Source organism: Durio zibethinus, chromosome 18 (assembly GCF_047325235.1).
Source record: "Durio zibethinus cultivar Kanyao isolate XHJ-2024 chromosome 18, ASM4732523v1, whole genome shotgun sequence".
Taxonomy (NCBI): Eukaryota; Viridiplantae; Streptophyta; class Magnoliopsida; order Malvales; family Malvaceae; genus Durio; species Durio zibethinus.
Genome location: NC_143179.1, coordinates 1,763,359 through 1,782,442, shown reverse-complemented (window position 1 = coordinate 1,782,442; position 19,084 = coordinate 1,763,359). Strand labels below are relative to the sequence as shown.

Sequence of the window (19,084 nt, the reverse complement as noted above, 5' to 3'; positions counted from 1 at the left end):
TTATTTATTTATTTAAAATTTTCGGAGTGATTTTTGGACTCAAAAAGATTTGAGTTAAATTGACCATGGATTACTATACCCTCTAAACTCCTAACGATTTTACCGATTTTCCGCCCTACTTAAAAGAATTCTACTCTTATACTTTAGTGACACCAAAACAAACATACATGATCTTTAATAATATAATAAATTATAAAAATTTTAAGTAACAAAAGTATTACATGTATATGAAAATATATGAACAAAATGTTTAAACAAAAATAATAATAATCAATTTAATTAATCATAGGAAGTTGTTATTCCTTTTGGTTGTCACACAAGTTGCCGGTTTGAAAGCAGAAGCACAATTTATCTTGAGGGGAAAAAAGATTTAGACTATTAAACTTCCTCAGAGAGTCACATAATTACTAACAGAACAGAACAAGTCTATAACATCTCAAGGAAATTATCAGATAATGCTTTTCAATCATCCACATATCACAGGCAGAGTCATCCATATTATGTAAAACATTTGATTTAAGCCGATGTTTTTGATAATAGTACCAGAGCATCTAAAGACCTCCCCCTCTCAGTGCGAGCACAAGATGAAGTACAGAGCCACCCTCAATGTTGTACTCACGAGCCGTCTTGTCATCTCCAAGCTGCTTCCCAGCATAGATGAGCCTGCAACCATGGGACAAATCAGTGAAATAAGGCATCACAATATCAAGGCAACTAAAAGATTATACATTGGATCCATCAAGTATCAACAATTACAAAAGTGAACCATTAAAGCCAAGTATTTTATACTCAAATGGCATCATTCAGGGAGAATATTGTACAGAATTTAAACTAAAAGGGATAATGTCACGAATGATCCCTAAACTATAGTGAAATGTTTAATGTGATAATGAACTTTAAACATCTCTAATGTGATACTTGAATTATAAATTTGTTAACTAATGTGGTACTTGAAGGATTGTTTATACGCCTTATGTCATCATTTGAAGTTAGTCACATTAGGGGTGAGTACCACATTAGTTAATAGATTCATAGTTTAAGTACCACATTAGAGATTTTTAAAATCCAAGTACCACATTAAACATTTCACTATAATTTAGGAGCATTCATGGCATTAACACAAACCAAAATAATAATGTAAAAGGAGTTAGTTTGTTAATCATGCAACATAGACAAGTACATTTCAAAAGAAAAAACCCAAAGAACAGTAGAAATACCTTTGCTGCACAGGTGGAATTCCTTATTTCTCTTCAACACGTTCCTTAATCCGATCAATGGTATCAGTGGGTTCGATATCAATCTCAATTTATTTCCCAGTGAGAGTCTTGACCTTGACCATAGTCCCTCCCCTAAGCCTCAAAACCAAGTGAAGAGTAGACTCCTTTTGGATGTTATAATCTGCCAGAGTTCGACCATCTTCAAGCTGTTTGCCGGCAAAAATCAATCTCTGCTGATCAGGAGGTATTCCTTCCTTGTCCTGTAAAAGTTTAGTCCACCATCAGCAAACGTTTAATTACAGGAAGAGAAAGAAAAGGCAGTCTGACACAACCCCCCTCAAGCTTTTCCATGTAGTACAAATAAGAAAGTAAACAAAGCACAAATAGACCTAGTGTTTAGCTCAGTTAATTCATTAAATCATTTTTAAGAGGTAATATTCAGTAGATCTAAAGTTCGAATCCCAACTCCTACAACCCATTCTGCTATTCCATGCTACGACCTCCAATGTACCGGACAAAAATAAACAAAAACAAATTGGAGAAATTCTTGACAATTTTATTATCATTAGACTCAATCATACAATAATCATGGGTGACCATTACAATTTTTGCAACCATTTAATTTCGTCTTAGACAAAATCTGAGTAAATTTTTTACAATGGAAACTTCAGAATTCAAAGTATTTCCAATCCTAGAAATTTTCAATTCAGGCCTCACAGCATCTAATCAATTTCTCCAAAATTGGAACGACACAGCATAATTTAAGCACTATTAATTTCAAAATTTTAGCATAAAAAGGAACCCAAAAATTAATAAAAATATATTTGTCATATACCCATCGAATAATTTAAGTTCGAATTCTTTTTCTTTAAACTTTATTTTTTCCTTTCTGTACTCTTCTCGTCAACCATACAGAAAGTCAACCAAGAATTCTACAGTACAATATTTAAATAAAGAAACCAAGAAAATCAATTCCTAAACCGTCACTGCAGTTTCCCTTCACACATATTCATAGTTGTTTTCCTTTATCGTTTCCTTCCTTTTCTAATCCATCAAACAAGAAGTCAACTTCCTTCACAAACAAAACCCAGATAAAAAATAGCAAAATGAAAAACGAAGAGGGCAAAAAGAAAAACCTGAATCTTGGCCTTGACATTATCGATAGTATCAGAGCTCTCAACCTCGAGAGTAATAGTCTTCCCAGTAAGCGTCTTCACAAAGATCTCCATCTCTTTTTTTTTTTTTTATAAATTTTTCTTCCAATAAATTGAAAGGATCTGATGCTGTAATCCAGTTCTAGGGCTGGTTGAAGATAGATTAGAATATTTGAGAGTATTTATAGTAGGTTTTTTTAAATACACAATCAGGCATCAAATCATATATATATAAATATATATATAATATTATATTATATTACAAAATGCAAAAATATCAATTAAATACTGTTTCTACGGATGTTTATATAAATAATTTTATTATTTAACAAGTCAAAAATTACTACAAAAATTTGCTTACTTGAATATTTACATTAGAAAACTTCTAAATTGTTGACAATAAGATATAATTTAGATACATTAATTTTTTTAAATTAAATGAAATTTGGAATAATTTAGAAATATATTTTTAAAATTTAAGATTTTCAAATGTGATAATACATTATCTTTTAAATTTTTTTTACTTATAAAAAATTATTCAATAAATTTGTTTATTTGTATATCACTAGTAAATAATTTTTAAATTGTTTGTAACAAATTTAAATTTAAATATATTATCTTTTTAAATAAATCATAATATATATTATCGTAACGGTTTTGTGTCCGCCTGATGAATTTGGAAACGAAATAAAATATAACGGAATCCCACCAATCTTTTTTGGCTAGGTGCGATTAGACACTTATTAAAATATATCATTTTAATGAAATTTTAAAATTAATTAAAATTTATTAGGGGGATAATTTTAGGGTCTGCGTAATGGTATGGGTTCGAAAATCAGTTATGTGTGGAGAAGAATTAGCACCTTCACAACGCCCGTTTAAAACGGTACTAATTAACTATGTGTTATCCATTGATTTTAATATAAACAATCTTATTTTCGATCTTTGAAAAATAAATTTTTTGATTTTTTTCATTTGTTAAAAATTTTTTAGTGCTCAAATTTTATTTGAGAAAAATAAATTAGAAGTCTTTTATCGAAATAATTCTTAAAATATTTTAGTTCGTTGGTAACATTAGAATAACATTTTCTCACATAGAGATTTCTTAGGCATTGATTCTCGGAATACCTTAAAATTCAATCTTTTGAGGCTCAAATTTACTTTTCGTAAAAAAACTATATCATGCATGCAATGCAGAATATTACAATATTGATGCACACATTTTATTTTTTTTTAGAAATTTTATTAATTGTTTTATTAATATTTTTATTTAAAAAAAATTTATTATATTAAAGTTTTTCTCTAAATATTCTAATACACTGATAATATTTAAAGAAACCTTTTCAACTAAGGATTTCATAAAAAATCACTATTCAGAATACTTTTAGAATCCCATCATTGGATAATTTTTTTTTCTTATTTTTTATTACTATTCCTTTATCACTTTATTTTTCAATAAATTAGTTAATTTTATTTATTATTAATAGAAAAAGAAAATTTTTATTATATTAAAATTTTTTTATAAATACTCTAATACATTGGTAGTATTTGAAAAAATTTTCTCGCCTAGAGATTTCATAGGTATCACTACTCAGAGTACCTTTGAATTTCATCGTCGGATAAAAATATTATTTTCTTATTTTTTTTATTAATTTATAAGATTAATTATAAAATTATAAAAAAAAACCTTTATTATATATTTTATCATATATTTTTACTTATTTCAACAAAAATTTATTCTAATAGATATAAAATTTTAATATGCATGAATATTAATAATAAAATTTAAAATAATATGTAAAAAATTTTCAAAAAATTTTTTTTTACCTGAATCGAACCGGTCAACAGTCTGATCAACACGGATCTGGGCTAGTTCAGCGGTTCAATCCGATCTGATCCAGTTGGTTCGGGTTCAACAGTTTAGCGTCGGTCTGTTCTAGTTAGGCCGGTTCAACTGGACCGATCAAAAGGTAAAAGGAAGAACGGGTCGTTGGGTCGAGTGCGTAGATCCCAGGTCAGGTTACGAGTCGACGCGCAGATCCTCTGGGATTGAAACGACGTCGTTTTGCTTCTTTCCTAAACGTTATCGTTTTGAAAGGCTATTTAAAGGCCAATCAACTTTTTTTTTTGTTTTTTTCTTTCTTTTTCTCTCTTCCTCTCAGACTCTCTCCTTCTCTCTCTAGCAACCCAGAATTTGGCCACTGCTCCACCGTGCAGACCACCATCAGTGGTCATCGATCGCCATTCGTAGGTCATCGAAAAATCTCAAAATTCACCAAATCAATGGTCCCAGTCTCCTGAGTCCATATTTGGGCCTATTTTTATGAAAAGGGGCTTCAAATGGCACAAATCTAACCTGGAATGTACAATTAAAATTTTTTTTATGTCTGTGTTGTTTTTTGTTTAGCGCTGTGGTCCTCATTTTCAGAGGCTGTCGTTTTTATATTTATATGTATTTGGTTTGCTTTGAATTTTTTTGTTTGACAAAAAGTTTTTATTTTAATCTGACAAATTTTTTTTGGAGGGTTTCGGGCTTTCTTTTCTGATAGTGTTTTTACAACTCTATTTATAGAGCAAAAGGAAGATCAAAGTCTCATTTTTTTTAGATTTTGATCACCATCGATTAGGGCAGCCACCGACTGTCAGAACAGTTGTAGGTGGCTGTTAGAGCGGCTGGCAGTTGTAGGCGACTGTCAGAGCTGCTACTAGAAAAAAAAAAAGAAAAAAGAAAAAAAAAAGACAAGAAAATAAAAAAGAAAAATAAATAAGTAAATAAATAGATAAATAAAATGGTATCAACATAGATAAATTATATTATAATATACATAGTTAGCAGATAACATTTGCTAACATAAACACTTATGTAGACAGTTTCTTTTTTTTTCACATAAAATAATTCTTAAAACTTCTTATTATGATGACACATAATATATTTATTAATTTTAAATTATTTATAAAAATATTTTTTATAAATTATTAAATTATCTAAGCTTTTAAAATTTAATCAAAAATCAATTTAAATTATAATAAAATTTCTTTCTCTTATGCATGAGCTCATCTCAATTTAAAACTAATTTTAAAGTAATTTATCTTTTCTAATTTATCTGCACTTAATATGATTATTTAAATTTATCATAATTTTTTAAAATATTATTTAATATCTTTAATATTTTTTTATAAATAATCATTGTATTATTTTTAATTTTTAAATATATTAGTTATAGATAAAAATAATTTAATAAATAATCCATTAGCTTTAAAAAATAGATTTAAATACATCTGAATTAAAATAAAATTTAAATTTAATTCAATATTTGTCATAGATTTTTAATATTAATATTTTAAGAAAATGTAAAAATATATATATACATATATATATATAAATACCAAAACAACTTCAAAAAAGCTCTCATTGTTGATGGTTCTTAGTTATATGGTTTTCCCAATGTCCCACGAAGAGTATGAGCTAAACATATTTTTTTCACTATTAATTTAATTTCGTTTTTTATTAGCCTATTCTTACTATGAGAACTAACATGCTTTTTCTGATGATAGGTACTATTTCACTAAACATATTATTCACTCCATTGGGTAAGATTTTTTTTTTCAAATCAGTTGTAACATTTTTTTTTCTATTCTCAAATAGTAATAAATTTAATTAGAACCCATTTAAGGTAATATCTTTTTTTATTATCATTTAAAAACAAATAAGAAAATAAACTCAATAAATTTGTTTCATTTATTTATGCAAATGAAATTGCAATGCACAATTAAATAACATCAAGAAAAAAACTTGTGTTATATAACTTTTAAACTCTAATAAGCTATGTTGGTCACTTTGATGGAATTTCTTGAGTCTAGAGTTATCAAATAATTATTTGATTAGATATTTCTCTATGAAAGATAAAGGTATAAAACACCAAAATTTAAATATTATTATCTGATTAGATGCTATCCATGGATAAAATTATTATTTAAATATATTTATGGATTAAAGTTATCAAAATTTAAATGAAAAATCAATTTAAATATAAGATAATTAAATAGATAAAATTATTATTTAAATATATTTAATTATTAAATAAAATTATCTAGCTTGATTTTTTACTGGCTTTTTATTCAACTTATTTTTCAAACAATATTCCATCTTCTCACAAACTTTAGCATTACTTTTTTATTACTTATCCATTTAGGGTCTTCCATTTAAGGTGGATTTTATTTTTTATTTTCTATTTGGTTTAAGTAAGCTCTCTTAGTTTAATTTTGACTTTGTTTTTTCATATATTGTACAAAACTACAAAAATACATAAATTGTTATATTTTTACTAATGTTGTCTATAGATCTTTTATTTTTTCTTGGATTAGTCATTCAATCAGGTAATATATTTGATCTTTTAACTGATTATTTATTCAATATTTCCTATTTTCTATAAAATAAAAATGATACTTTGATTAATTAATATAATAAAGTTGTATACCAATTTGATTTATTTAATTTTTTTATCAAAAAAGTTGTGGAACTTTTTCTTTCTCTACAGATGTTTTATTCTTCAAATTTTTGTTATTGAATAAAATTTCCCTTGTTATTTTTAGTAAAAGTATTATTCTTTCTAAAATTTTAAAGTTTTATCAAGTTGAACTTTTTTTTTGTTTTGATATTTGTAGTGGACAACAGATTAAATGGAGGTGCAAAATGTTATACTATCATCAAGCTTACTTCTGGTTGGTTTCACATGGTATATCTATTCTTTCCCTTCTTTTTTTCTCTTGAAATTTCTATCATATTTAGTTATGCTCTATGATTAGTTTAATAATTTTCTTTGCTAGCTTTTATCGATTATGCCATAAGTAATTATAATTTTAGAGTCTCAAACCTTGATTTGAATTCTTATCCCAAGAATTTTTATGTGTAGACAACTTCGAAAATCATTAGAGATAACATGTAATGAATGTCATTTCACTAAAGTATAATAGTTCTTCGAAGTTCCTTACATAGAACAACCAAGTTCCATCACTATGGTACACACAACAAAAAAAATTAAAGTCACAATAAAAAAAGCTTACGCATTTCGAACCCCTCATCCAAGGAAATAAATAAATTAAAAAATTATCACCTTAATTAAAAAAAGAAACCATAACACGAACAAATCTTAACCATTTTGTATAAACCTATAGAAATCATAGATATTATATTACAATATACATATACATCTCATAAAGTTTGTTATATGGATGCTTATGTAGATAAATTTTTTAAATGACATGTAGGATAGCCTTTTACAAAAGTATGATAGCTTCTTTTAATTATAAGTAGATAATTTTAAATTTTTTCAAATGACAAAATTATTCAAATTATAATAAAAAATTAAATCAATCTAGATATATGTTTTTTAAAATTAAAATTAATAATTTTCAAGCATTTATATTTGATCAAAATGAATTTTTAAGGCATAAAACGTAGGCAAAGTTGAAGGATTATGAAAAAAAAAAAAAAGGCACAAAACATATGTTTGAAAAGGTGTAAACCAAATGATTGTTTCATCATTTAAAACACCTCGATAATTTGCCCCATTTCTTTACATTTCCTTTTCCTTTTTCTTTTGCATCTTTTTATTTCATCACATTTGTTTTTCTTCATTATTTTCTCTTTTGAAAAGAATTTACTCGTAAAGAGTTAATTCTACTTTACCCTTAGATCATTTGTAGCCTTCATCATTCTTTTAATATAGGGGTTTTCCAATCTTCATCCTTAAAAACTTTTGGGGGTTTTTTTTTTTTTTTGCAAAATTTTTTTTTTTTAAATTTACCTTCCAAAGTGAAGGGTGATTTTTAGTTAAAAATTTTTTTAAAAAAAAATTTAATAAGCTCAAAAAGGTAGTAAATGGAGAAATTTCATTTTTGCAAAATATATAAAAAAAACGGCCATTTCTCATATGAAATATAAATACCTTTTTTGATGATCATTTATTGAACATAGACTTATCTTATGGGTAAATCATCAAAAAAGATCACATACTTATCAGACATCTCTATTTTGCTTTTTAATAAATAAAAACTCCATAGAAATTTGAATTTCCTTTACATAACTTGCTCATATAACCTCATAGATAATTGTAGATGCACCATTTTTTTCTGAAAATTTTTTTGAGTTAGAATGGGCCTTTAACCATAAATTGGGCTTTGATTGGAAAGCTTTAGGCCCAATAGGATAAAAGCTCAAAATTTTTAATTTTGAGTTGTAATTTGATTTCAATTTCAATTTCAATATTGAATTTGATTTAAATTTAAATTTTAATTTAGATTTAGCTTTCTTTAATTTAGTTTAAATTTTTAGTTTGTGGTCTATTTTGGTAAAAAAAAAAAGGGTTCAAAGTCAAGGTTAAAAAAAAAAAAGTAGAAGAAATAGAACAAAATGTGGGATCTTGCAAATATCTTGGATTTGGTCTTCATTAAATTGAATGTTGAGATTTAGGGATCTTTCGTGTAAGGAAAACTTGGGCTTGATTCATGGAAAATTAATTGACAGAAAAATCAAATCAAATCAAATCACAATAAAATCACAAATTTAGTGAAATTGATTTTTCCAAATTAAAAATGCATAAATCTATATAAGGACTCAAATCTGTAATCGCAAAGGAAGGAAGCAAGAGGCAATTAGAAGAGGGCCGGACAACAATAATTCACTATCAGAGTCCATCAAAATAACCAGCAAGGCTAAAACAACAATTCGACAAGACAATTACAAGCAGCTAAGATCAATTGAAAGAGAAGACAAAACAAGCACAGCAAATCGGCAGAACCCAAAGTCAAAAAGCACTCAATCAGCAAACAATCACTAAGCCGAACAACCAACAAAGCCCAACCCAAACAACCATACCAACAAGTCAACCTAGAATCGAACCCATCAACAAATTGAGCAGGAAATCATCAACAAGCAAAAACAGAGTCGACGACATTCTTAGCACACAACTTACAACAAGACCCAATAGCCACCAGAAAAGCTTGAAGCAAACTCATCAACCCACCAAACCTTAAACCTTCAAAATCAAAAAGCAAGACAAGAAGCAATCAATAGCTCCAACCCAGAAAACAGAACCCATCAAGATTAAATAAATTATGTTCTATTTTATCAAATATTTACGTTCTATTTTTTTAAATAAATTATTTTAAGCTCTATCTGGAACCCATTGAAGCGAGGGTGTGACACAGTTGGAGTCATTTTTTTGCAAATTTGTCACACATAAAATTATTTTCAAAATTTGACCTCAAAAGAAGATTTTGACAATTGGATATTCATCCTTTGAAAACAGATAAAACATTCTTCTTTGTCCTGCAACATCATTTTCAGTGAACAATAATGCCTTTTAAATTAAAATAGCTCCATCACAGCTGTGCTAACAATTTAGTTTTTTTAACAATTCATTCTGGAACCCACACAAAACTACCAACATTGTTGACCAAATCTTTTTAGTTTTTATTGAAACCCTTTCCCTCTTTTAACCAAAAACTAAGTTCATTGTTAGTAAGAAATAGTATTGAATTTTATTTTTTTTAGTTATGATTGATTTGTGTATTCCTAACTAAACAATTGAAGGAAATTAAATTTTAATATTTGTAGATGGCGGTAATGTGGCCATGATAATATCATCGGTAAAATATTATTTATATGGACAATGACATTTGAAATTTTATTATAGAAACAAAAAAAAGGCACATACTGGTGTGAAATAATTCATGCATTAAGTTACACAACATTGCAAACCATTAATTTCAATCATAAAACTTATAAAAAATAATTTGCAATGCTTTTTTTTTGTTGTTTAAAGTTTTAATCATAGAAAGACAGCAAAGCTCTTTCATATCTGAGCGAATGTCATGTGTATTGTTTGACACAAGCATAACTTTGTAGATCACACTTCTATTAATCCAAACACATTTAACATATGAATTGAAGATTTTCTCTCGTTAAAGAAAATTTTATTTATATTTAAAAAAATAACAATGATTAAAAAAATTGGAAATATTAATATTTCTTTAAATTTTTTTGAATATATACAATTATCAACAGATTAAAGAAAATCAAAGAATTAATGATTTAAATAATATATTTCAAATCAATTAGTTGCTTTTAAATATCCAACATATTAATCTCTAATACATGTCTCTCACGTTATCCTTTTATATATTTTACCAACAAATAAAACTTTTTTACGTATTCTTTCGCTATAAGAATATAAAAATATATCAAGAATATCAAATTGTGAGACTCAAGTTTTTATTTTATCTATTATCCGTACTCTGCAATATTATCTATGTTCATTGTCTTCTTGTATAATTGTCATATTATCCTAGTCAAAATTCTGTAAACATGGCGGAGCAGTGTTTGTGATTATTAGTTCTAATTTCACTTTGTCAAGTTGAATGATCTCCAAGTACCATGCATCATCCATTTGTTTACTTCTGTTTCACATTGGTGTATGTTTGCCTTTTCCAACAGGCCCTAGGATGTTGTTTCTGTTTTATGCTGAGATACTTCCTTACTGGTTGGTACAAGTAAGGCAGCAACCCCAAAGAAAATGCTCTATGCTTTTGCTATACGGTTTTGTTGTGTAGAATAATTTAGTACAAGAACACGAGAGTACATCTTTCAGCTGAGACATCATTGGTAGGAATGCTGACATAGTATTGAATACATAACTCAATACTCAATCAATCATAATCCGAACAAACACTTACCAAATACAAATCATTCTCAACCCAATCTGTAAGCACACTTGCATGGCCATCAATGAGTACTCTCGCTTGATTATTTATAAATACTCTCGGTCGATCATCTATGAACACTCTCACAAGGTGTCTAACAGTCCTACACACTTACAGCTCCCCCCCCCCCCCCTTTTTTTTTTTTCTCATATCTCTTTAAATTGAAACTTCTACTTGTTATAACACCATTAACTTGCCCACCAAGATTACTTTTCCTATTAGACATCAGAAATTGGACTCGGATAACTTGGAGTTGGGAAAGTCAGTTACGTAGAAACTTGTTTAACTGGGAACAGGAATTATGGAACCAACTCACGAGCTTGTTAAACACTGTGACTTTATGGCCAACAGCTCGTGACAGGATCATATGGCAGCACACAACAAATGGACTTTTCAACTCTAAATCCTTCAGAAAAGTTCTTGATTCCAAATTAGTACCTAATTCAGCGTATGAAAAATACATCTGGAAGTAGACCTAACTATGTGAAATACAATACGATAACACGACACGAAAACAATACGAATAAAATATATGAAGATAACACGGACTTAAAATTTTAAAAACAATCATAAATATGTTTAATAAAATAAAAAAATTATATTTTATATTTTCATGTCGATCCAAACGTGATATGTAATTTTTATATAAAACTCGATTCAAATACAATATTTTACATGAAACTGTAATACGAATTATCAAGTATATCAGGAAGGAAATCGCCTCACCTAAAGTGGAGATTTTCTGTTGGAAAGTTCTAAAAGGAGGTATTCCTATCTTTGATTTTGTACACAGAAGAAGATGTTTAGTTAACTTGGTGAACAACTGCTCTTTCTGCGAGGAAAAAGAAACTATCGATCATCTCTTTCTGCACTGCTCCTTTGCACAATAAATCTAGTACAAATTCAAATACCACATTAAACATTTCACTATAATTTAGGAGCATTCAAGGCATTAACACAAACCAAAATAATAATGTAAGAGGAGTTAGTTTGTTAATCATGCAACATAGACAAGTACATTTCAAAAGAAAAAACCCAAAGAACAGTAGAAATACCTTTGCTGCACAGGTGGAATTCCTTCTTTCTCTTCAACACGTTCCTTAATCCAATCAATGGTATCAGTGGGTTCGATATCAATCTCAATTTCTTTCCCAGTCGGAGTCTTGACCTTGATCATGGTCCTTCCCCTAAGCCTCAAAACCAAGTGAAGAGTAGACTCCTTTTGGATGTTATAATCTGCCAGAGTTCGACCATCTTCAAGCTGTTTGCCAGCAAAAATCAATCTCTGCTGATCAGGCGGTATTCCCTCCTTGTCCCGTAAAAGTTTAGTCCACCATCAGCAAACGTTTAATAACAGGAAGAGAAAGAAAAGGCAGTCTGACACAACCCCCCTCAAGCTTTTCCATGTAGTACAAATATGAAAGTAAACAAAGCACAAATAGACCTAGTGTTTAGCTCAGTTAATTCATTAAATCATTTTTAAGAGGTAATATTCAGTAGATCTAAAGTTTGAATCCCAACTCCTACAACCCATTCCGCTATTCCAGGCTACGACCTCCAATGTACCGGACAAAAATAAACAAAAACAAATTGGAGAAATTCTTGACAATTTTATTATCATTAGACTCAATCATACAATAATCATGGGTGACCATCACAATTTTTGCAACCATTTAATCCCGTCTTAGACAAAATCTGAGTAAATCTTTTACAATGGAAACTTCAGAATTCAAAGTATTTCCAATCCTAGAAAATTTCAATTCAGGCTTCACAGCATCTAATCAATTTGTCCAAACTTGGAACGACACAGCATAATTTAAGCACTATTAATTTCAAAATTTTAGCATAAAAGGAACCCAAAAATTAATAAAAATATATTTGTCATATACCCATCGAATAATTTAAGTTCGAATTCTTTTTCTTTAAACTTTGTTTTTCCTTTCTGTACTCTTCTCGTCAACCAAACAGAAAGTCCACCAAGAATTCCACAGTACAATATTTAAATAAAGAAACCAAGAAAATCAATTCCTAAACCGTCACTGCAGTTTCCATTTCACACATATTCATAGTTGATTTCCTTTATCGTTTCCTTCCTTTTCGCATCCATCAAACAAGAAGTCAACTTGCTTCACAAACCAAACCCAGATAAAAAATAGCAAAATGAAAAACGAAGAGGGCAAAAAGAAAAACCTGAATCTTGGCCTTGACATTATCGATACTATCAGAGCTCTCAACCTCGAGAGTAATAGTCTTCCCAGTAAGCGTATTCACATAGATCTGCATCTCTTTTTTTTAAAAAAAAAAATTTTCTTCCAACAAATTGAGAGGACCTGATGCTGTAATCCAGTTCTAGGGCTGGCTGAAGATAGATTGCGACATTTGAGAGTATTTATAGTAGGTTTTTTTAAATACACAATCAGGCATCAAATCATATATATAAATATATATATATATAATATTATATTATATTACAAAATGCAGAAATATCAATTAAATATTGTTTATATGGATGTTTATATAAATAATTTTATTATTTAACACGTCAAAAATTGCTACAAAAATTTGCTTACTTGAATATTTACATTAGAAAACTTCTAAATTGTTGACAATAAGATATAATTTAGATACATTATTTTTTTTAAATTAAATAAAATTTCGAATAATCTAGAAATATATTTTTTAAATTTAAGATTTTCAAATGTGATAATACATTATCTTTTAAAATTTTTTTACTTATAAAAAATTATTCAATAAATTTGTTTATTTGTATATCACTATGTAAATAATTTTTAAATTGTTTGTAACAAATTTAAATTTGAATATATTATCTTTTTAAATAAATAATAATATATATTGTCGTAACGATTTTGTGTCCGTCTGATGAATTTAAAAATGAAATAAAATATAACGGAATCGTCACTAATTTTTTTTTGTTAGGTGCGATTGGCCACCTATTAAAATATATCATTTTAATAAAATTTTAAAATTAATTAAAATTTATTAAGAGGATAATTTTAGGGTCTGCGTAACGGTTTGGGTTTGGGAGTCGGTTACGTGTGGGGAAGAATTAGCACCTTCATAACGCCCGTTTAAAACGGTACTAATTAACTATGTGTTATCCATTGATTTTAATATAAAAAGTCTTATTTTTTATGTTTGAAAAATAATTTTTTTACTTTTTTTCATTTGTTGAAAATTTTTTAGTGCTCAAATTTTATTTGAGAAAAATAAATTAAAACTCTTTTATCGAAATAATTCTTAAAATATTCCAGTTAATTGGTAACATTAGAAGAACCTTTCATTACCTAGAGATTTCTTAGGAATTGTTTCTTGGAATACCTTAAAATCTCATCATTGGAGGCTCAAATTTACTTTTCGTAAAAAAACTATATCATGCATGCAATGTAGAATGTTACCATATTGATGCACATATTTTATTTTTTTTTTAATTTTTTTAATTGTTTTATTAATATTTTCATTTAGAAAAAAAGAAAAGTGAAAATTTTATTATATTAAAATTTTTTTTATAAATATTCCAATATACTGGTAATATTTAAAAAAACATTCTCACCTAAAGATTTCGTAAAGTATCACTACTTGAAATACTTTTAGAATCTCATCATTGGATAAATTTTTTTTTCTTATTTTTTATTACTATTCCTTTATCACTTTATTTTTCAATAAATTAGTTAATTTTATTTATTATTAATAGAAAGAAAATTATTATATTAAAAATTTGGTATAAATACTCCAATACACTGGTAGTATTTAAAAAAATTTTCTCACCTAGAGATTTCATAGATATCATTACTCGGAGTATCTTTGAGTCTAATTATCGAACAAAAATATTTTTTCTTACATTTTTTTATTAATTTATAAGATTTATTCTAAAATTAACAAAATTATCAAAAAAAAACTTTATTATATATTTTATCATATATTTTTACTTATTTCAACAAAAATTTATTCTAATAAATATAAATATTTTAATAGGCATGAATATTAATAATAAAATTTAAAATAATATATAAAAAAATTTTAAATTTTTTTTTTATTTGAACCGAACCTGTTAATGGTCCGGTCAACGCCAGTCTGGGCTGGTTCAGCGGTTCAATCCGGTTTGATCCGATTGGTTCAAGTTTAGTGATTTGGCATCGGTCTAGTCTAGTCTATGCCGATTCAACTGGACCGATCAAGGGATAAAAGGGAGAACGGGTTATTGGGTTAGGTGCACAGATTTCGGGTCGAGTTGCTAGTCGACGTGCGGATCCTCTGGGATTGAAACGAGGTCATTTTGCTTCTCTCCTAAACGACGTGATTTTGAAAGGCTATTTAAAGGCCCAATCAGCTTTTTTTTTCTTCTTCCTCTTTCTCTCTCTTGCTCTCAGACTTTCTCTTTCTCTTTCTCTTTCTAGCAATTCAGAATCCGATCACTACTCCATCGTGCCGGCCACCATTCGTCGATCACCGAAAAATCCTAAGATTCACCAAATGGATGATCTCAGCCTTTTAAGTCTAGATCCAAGCCTGTTTTTGTGAAAAAATGGGCTCCACATGACGCAAATCTAACCTAAAAGATTTGGCCAAAAATTTTTTTGTCTCTGTATTGTTTTTTGTTTGATGTTGTGGTCCTCGTTTCCAGAGGCTGTTATTTTTGTGTTTGTATGTAATTGGTTTGCTTTGAATTTTTTGTTTGACAGAAAGTTATCTTTTTTTTTAATCTGGCAGATTTTTTTTAAGGTTTCGAGCTTTTTTTTTTGGTGATGTTTTTACAGCTCTATTTATAGAACAAAAAGAAAATCAAAATCTCATATTTTTTGAGATTTTAATCACCTACGATTAGGGTAGTCACCGACTATCAGAACAGCTACTGGTGGCTGTCAGAGCCGCTGTCAGAAAAAGAAAAGAAAATGAAAAAATGAAAAAAAAAATAAGTAAATAAATAAATAGATAAATAAATGGTGTCAACATACATAAATTATATTATAATATATATAGTTAGCATATAGCATTTGCTAACGTAGATACTTATGTAGACAGTTTCTTTTTTTGACACATAAAATAATTCTTAAAACTTCTTATTATGATGACACGTAATATATTTATTAATTTTAAATTATTTATAAAAATATTTTTTTATAAATTATTAAATTATCTAAACTTTTTAAAATTTAATCAAAAACTAATTTAAATTATAATAAAATTTATTTCTCTTATACATGACCTCATCTCAATTTAAATCTAATTTTAAAGTAATTTATCTTTTTCAATTTATCTGCACTTAATATGATTATTTAAATTTATCATAATTTTTAAAAATATTATTTAATATCTTTAATATTTTTTATAAATAATTATTGTATTATTTTTTATTTTTAAATATATTGTTAGAGATAAAATAATTTAATAAATAATCCACTAGCTTTAAAAAATATATTGAAATATATCTGAATTAAAATAAAATTTAAATTTAAATCAATATTTGTCATAGACTTTTAATATTAATATTTTGAGAAAATATAAAAAAATATATACATATATACATATATATATAAATACCAAAACAACTTCAGAAAAGCTCTCATTATTGATAGTTCTTAGTTATATAGTTTTTCCAATGTCCCACGAAGTATATGAGCTAAACATATTTTTTTCACTATTAATTTAATCTCGCTTTTTATTAGTCTATTCCTACTATAAGAACTAACATACTTTTTTTTTATGATAGGTACTAATTCACTAAACATTTTATTCACTCCATTGGGTAGGATTTTTTTTTTCAAATCAGCTGTAATATTTCTTTTATCTATTCTAAAATAGTAATAAATTTAATTAGAACCCATTTAAGGTAATATCTTTTTTTATTATCATTTAAAAACAAATAAGAAAATAAACTAAATAAATTTGTTTCATTTATTTATGCAAATGAAATCGCAATGCACAATTAAATAACATTAAGAAGAAAACTTGTGTTATATAACTTTTAAACTCTAACAAGCCATGTTGGTCACTTTGATGAAATTTCTTGAGTCTAGAATTATCAAATAATTATTTGATTAGATATTTCTCTATGAAAGATAAAGGTATAAAACACCAAAATTTAAATATTATTATCTGATTAGATGTTATCCATGGATAAAATTATTATTTAAATATATTTATGGATTAAAGTTATCAAAATTTAAATGAAAAATCAATTAAAATATAAGATAATTAAATAGATAAAATTATTATTTAAATATATTTATGGATTAAATAAAATTATCTAGCTTGATTCTTTTATGGCTTTTTATTCAACTTATTTTTCAAACAATATTCCATCTTTTCACAAACTTTAGCATTACTTTTTTATTACTTATCCATTTAAGGTCTTCCATTTAAGGTGGATTTATTTTTTCTTTTCTATTTGGTTTAGGTAAGCTCTTTTAGTTTAATTTTGACTTTGTTTTTTCATATATTGTACAAAACTACAAAAATACATAAATTGTTATATTTTTACTGGTGTTGTCTATAGACCTTTTATTTTTTCATGGATTATTCATTCAATCAGGTAATATATTTTATCTTTTAACTGATTATTTATTCAATATTCCCTATTTGTATAAAATAAAAATGATGCTTTGATTAATTAATATAATAGAGTTGTATACCAATTTGATTTATTTAATTTTTTTATCAAAAAAATTGGGGAATTTTTTCTTTCTCTGCAGATGTTTTATTCTTCAAAATTTTGTTATTGAATAAAATTCCCCTTGTTATTTTTAGTAAAAGTATTATTCTTTCTAAAATTTTAAAGTTTTATCAAGTTGAACTTTTTTTTTTGTTTTGATATTTGTAATGGACAACAGATTAAATGAAGGTGCAAAATGTTCTACTATCATCAAGCTTACTTTTGGTTGGTTTTACATGGTATATCTATTCTTTCCCTTTTTTTTTTCTCTTGAAATTCCTATCATATTTAGTTCTGCTCTATGGTTAGTTTAATAATTTTCTTTGCTAGCTTTTATCGATTATGCCATAAGTAGTTATAATTTTAGAGTCTCAAACCTTGATTTGAATTCTTATCCCAAGAATTTTTATGTGTAGACAACTTCGAAAATCATTAGAGATAACATGTAATGAATGTCATTTCACTAAAGTATAATAGTTCTTCGAAGTTCCTTACACAGAACAACCAAGTTCCATCACTATAGTACACACAACAACAAAAATTAAAGTCACAATAAAAAAAATCTAGCTCATTTCGAACCCCTCATCCAAAGAAATAATTAAATTAAAAAATTATCACCTTAATTAAAAAAAGATACCAGAACACGATCAAATCTTAACCATTTTGTATAAACCTATAGAAATCATATATATTATATTACAATATACGTATACATCTCATAAAGTTTGTTATATGGATGCTTATGTAGATAATTTTTTTGAATGAAATGTAGGATAGCCTTTTACAAAAGTATTATAGCTTCTTTTAATTATAATTAGATAATTTTAAATTTTTTCAAATGATAAAATTATTCAAATTATGATTAAAAATTAAATCAATCTGGATATAGGTTTTTTAAAATTAAAATTAATGATTTTCAAGCATTTATATTTGATCAAAATAAATTTTTAAGGCATAAAACGTAGGCAAAGTTGAAGGGTTATGAAAAAAAAGAAAAAATAAGCATAAAACATATGTTTGAAAGGGTGTAAACCAAATGATTATTTTATTATTTAAAGCACCTTGGTATTTTACCCCATTTCTTTACATTTCCTTTTCCTTTTTCTTTTGCATCTTTTTATTTCATCACATTTGTTTTTTCTTCATTATTTTCTCTTTTGAAAAAAATTTACTCATAAAGAGTTCTTTCTACTTTACCCTTAGATCATTTGTAGCATTCATCTTTCTTTTAATATAAGGGTTTTTCCAATCTTTATCCTTAAAAACTTTTGGGGTTTTTT

At 26.8% G+C, this 19,084-nt stretch overlaps 1 protein-coding gene and 1 pseudogene across 4 annotated transcripts; both read right to left on the bottom strand.

Annotated features, from left to right (window-relative positions):
• Nucleotides 1–249: 249 nt before the first annotated feature.
• LOC111298914 (ubiquitin-NEDD8-like protein RUB2) lies at nt 250–2,580 on the bottom strand (annotated as a pseudogene). The gene is made up of 3 exons (XR_016329569.1): nt 2,354–2,580; nt 1,218–1,477; nt 250–663 (listed from the first exon to the last, which is right to left on the bottom strand). The product of XR_016329569.1 is annotated as a ubiquitin-NEDD8-like protein RUB2 (transcript).
• Nucleotides 2,581–11,710: 9,130 nt separating this feature from the next.
• Nucleotides 11,711–13,553, bottom strand: LOC111298919 (ubiquitin-NEDD8-like protein RUB2). 3 transcript variants are annotated; one of them, XM_089746955.1, is made up of 3 exons: nt 13,325–13,553; nt 12,190–12,395; nt 11,711–12,026 (listed from the first exon to the last, which is right to left on the bottom strand). In XM_089746955.1, exons 1-3 carry the CDS (start codon nt 13,415–13,417, stop codon nt 11,984–11,986), a joined length of 342 nt encoding a protein of 113 aa, XP_089603081.1. In that variant the 5' UTR covers nt 13,418–13,553; the 3' UTR covers nt 11,711–11,983. The 3 variants fall into 3 exon arrangements, with proteins under 3 accessions (XP_089603081.1, XP_089603080.1, XP_089603079.1); XM_089746954.1 differs by having other exon boundaries at nt 12,190–12,440; nt 13,325–13,552; XM_089746953.1 differs by having other exon boundaries at nt 12,190–12,443; nt 13,325–13,550.
• Nucleotides 13,554–19,084: the final 5,531 nt, after the last annotated feature.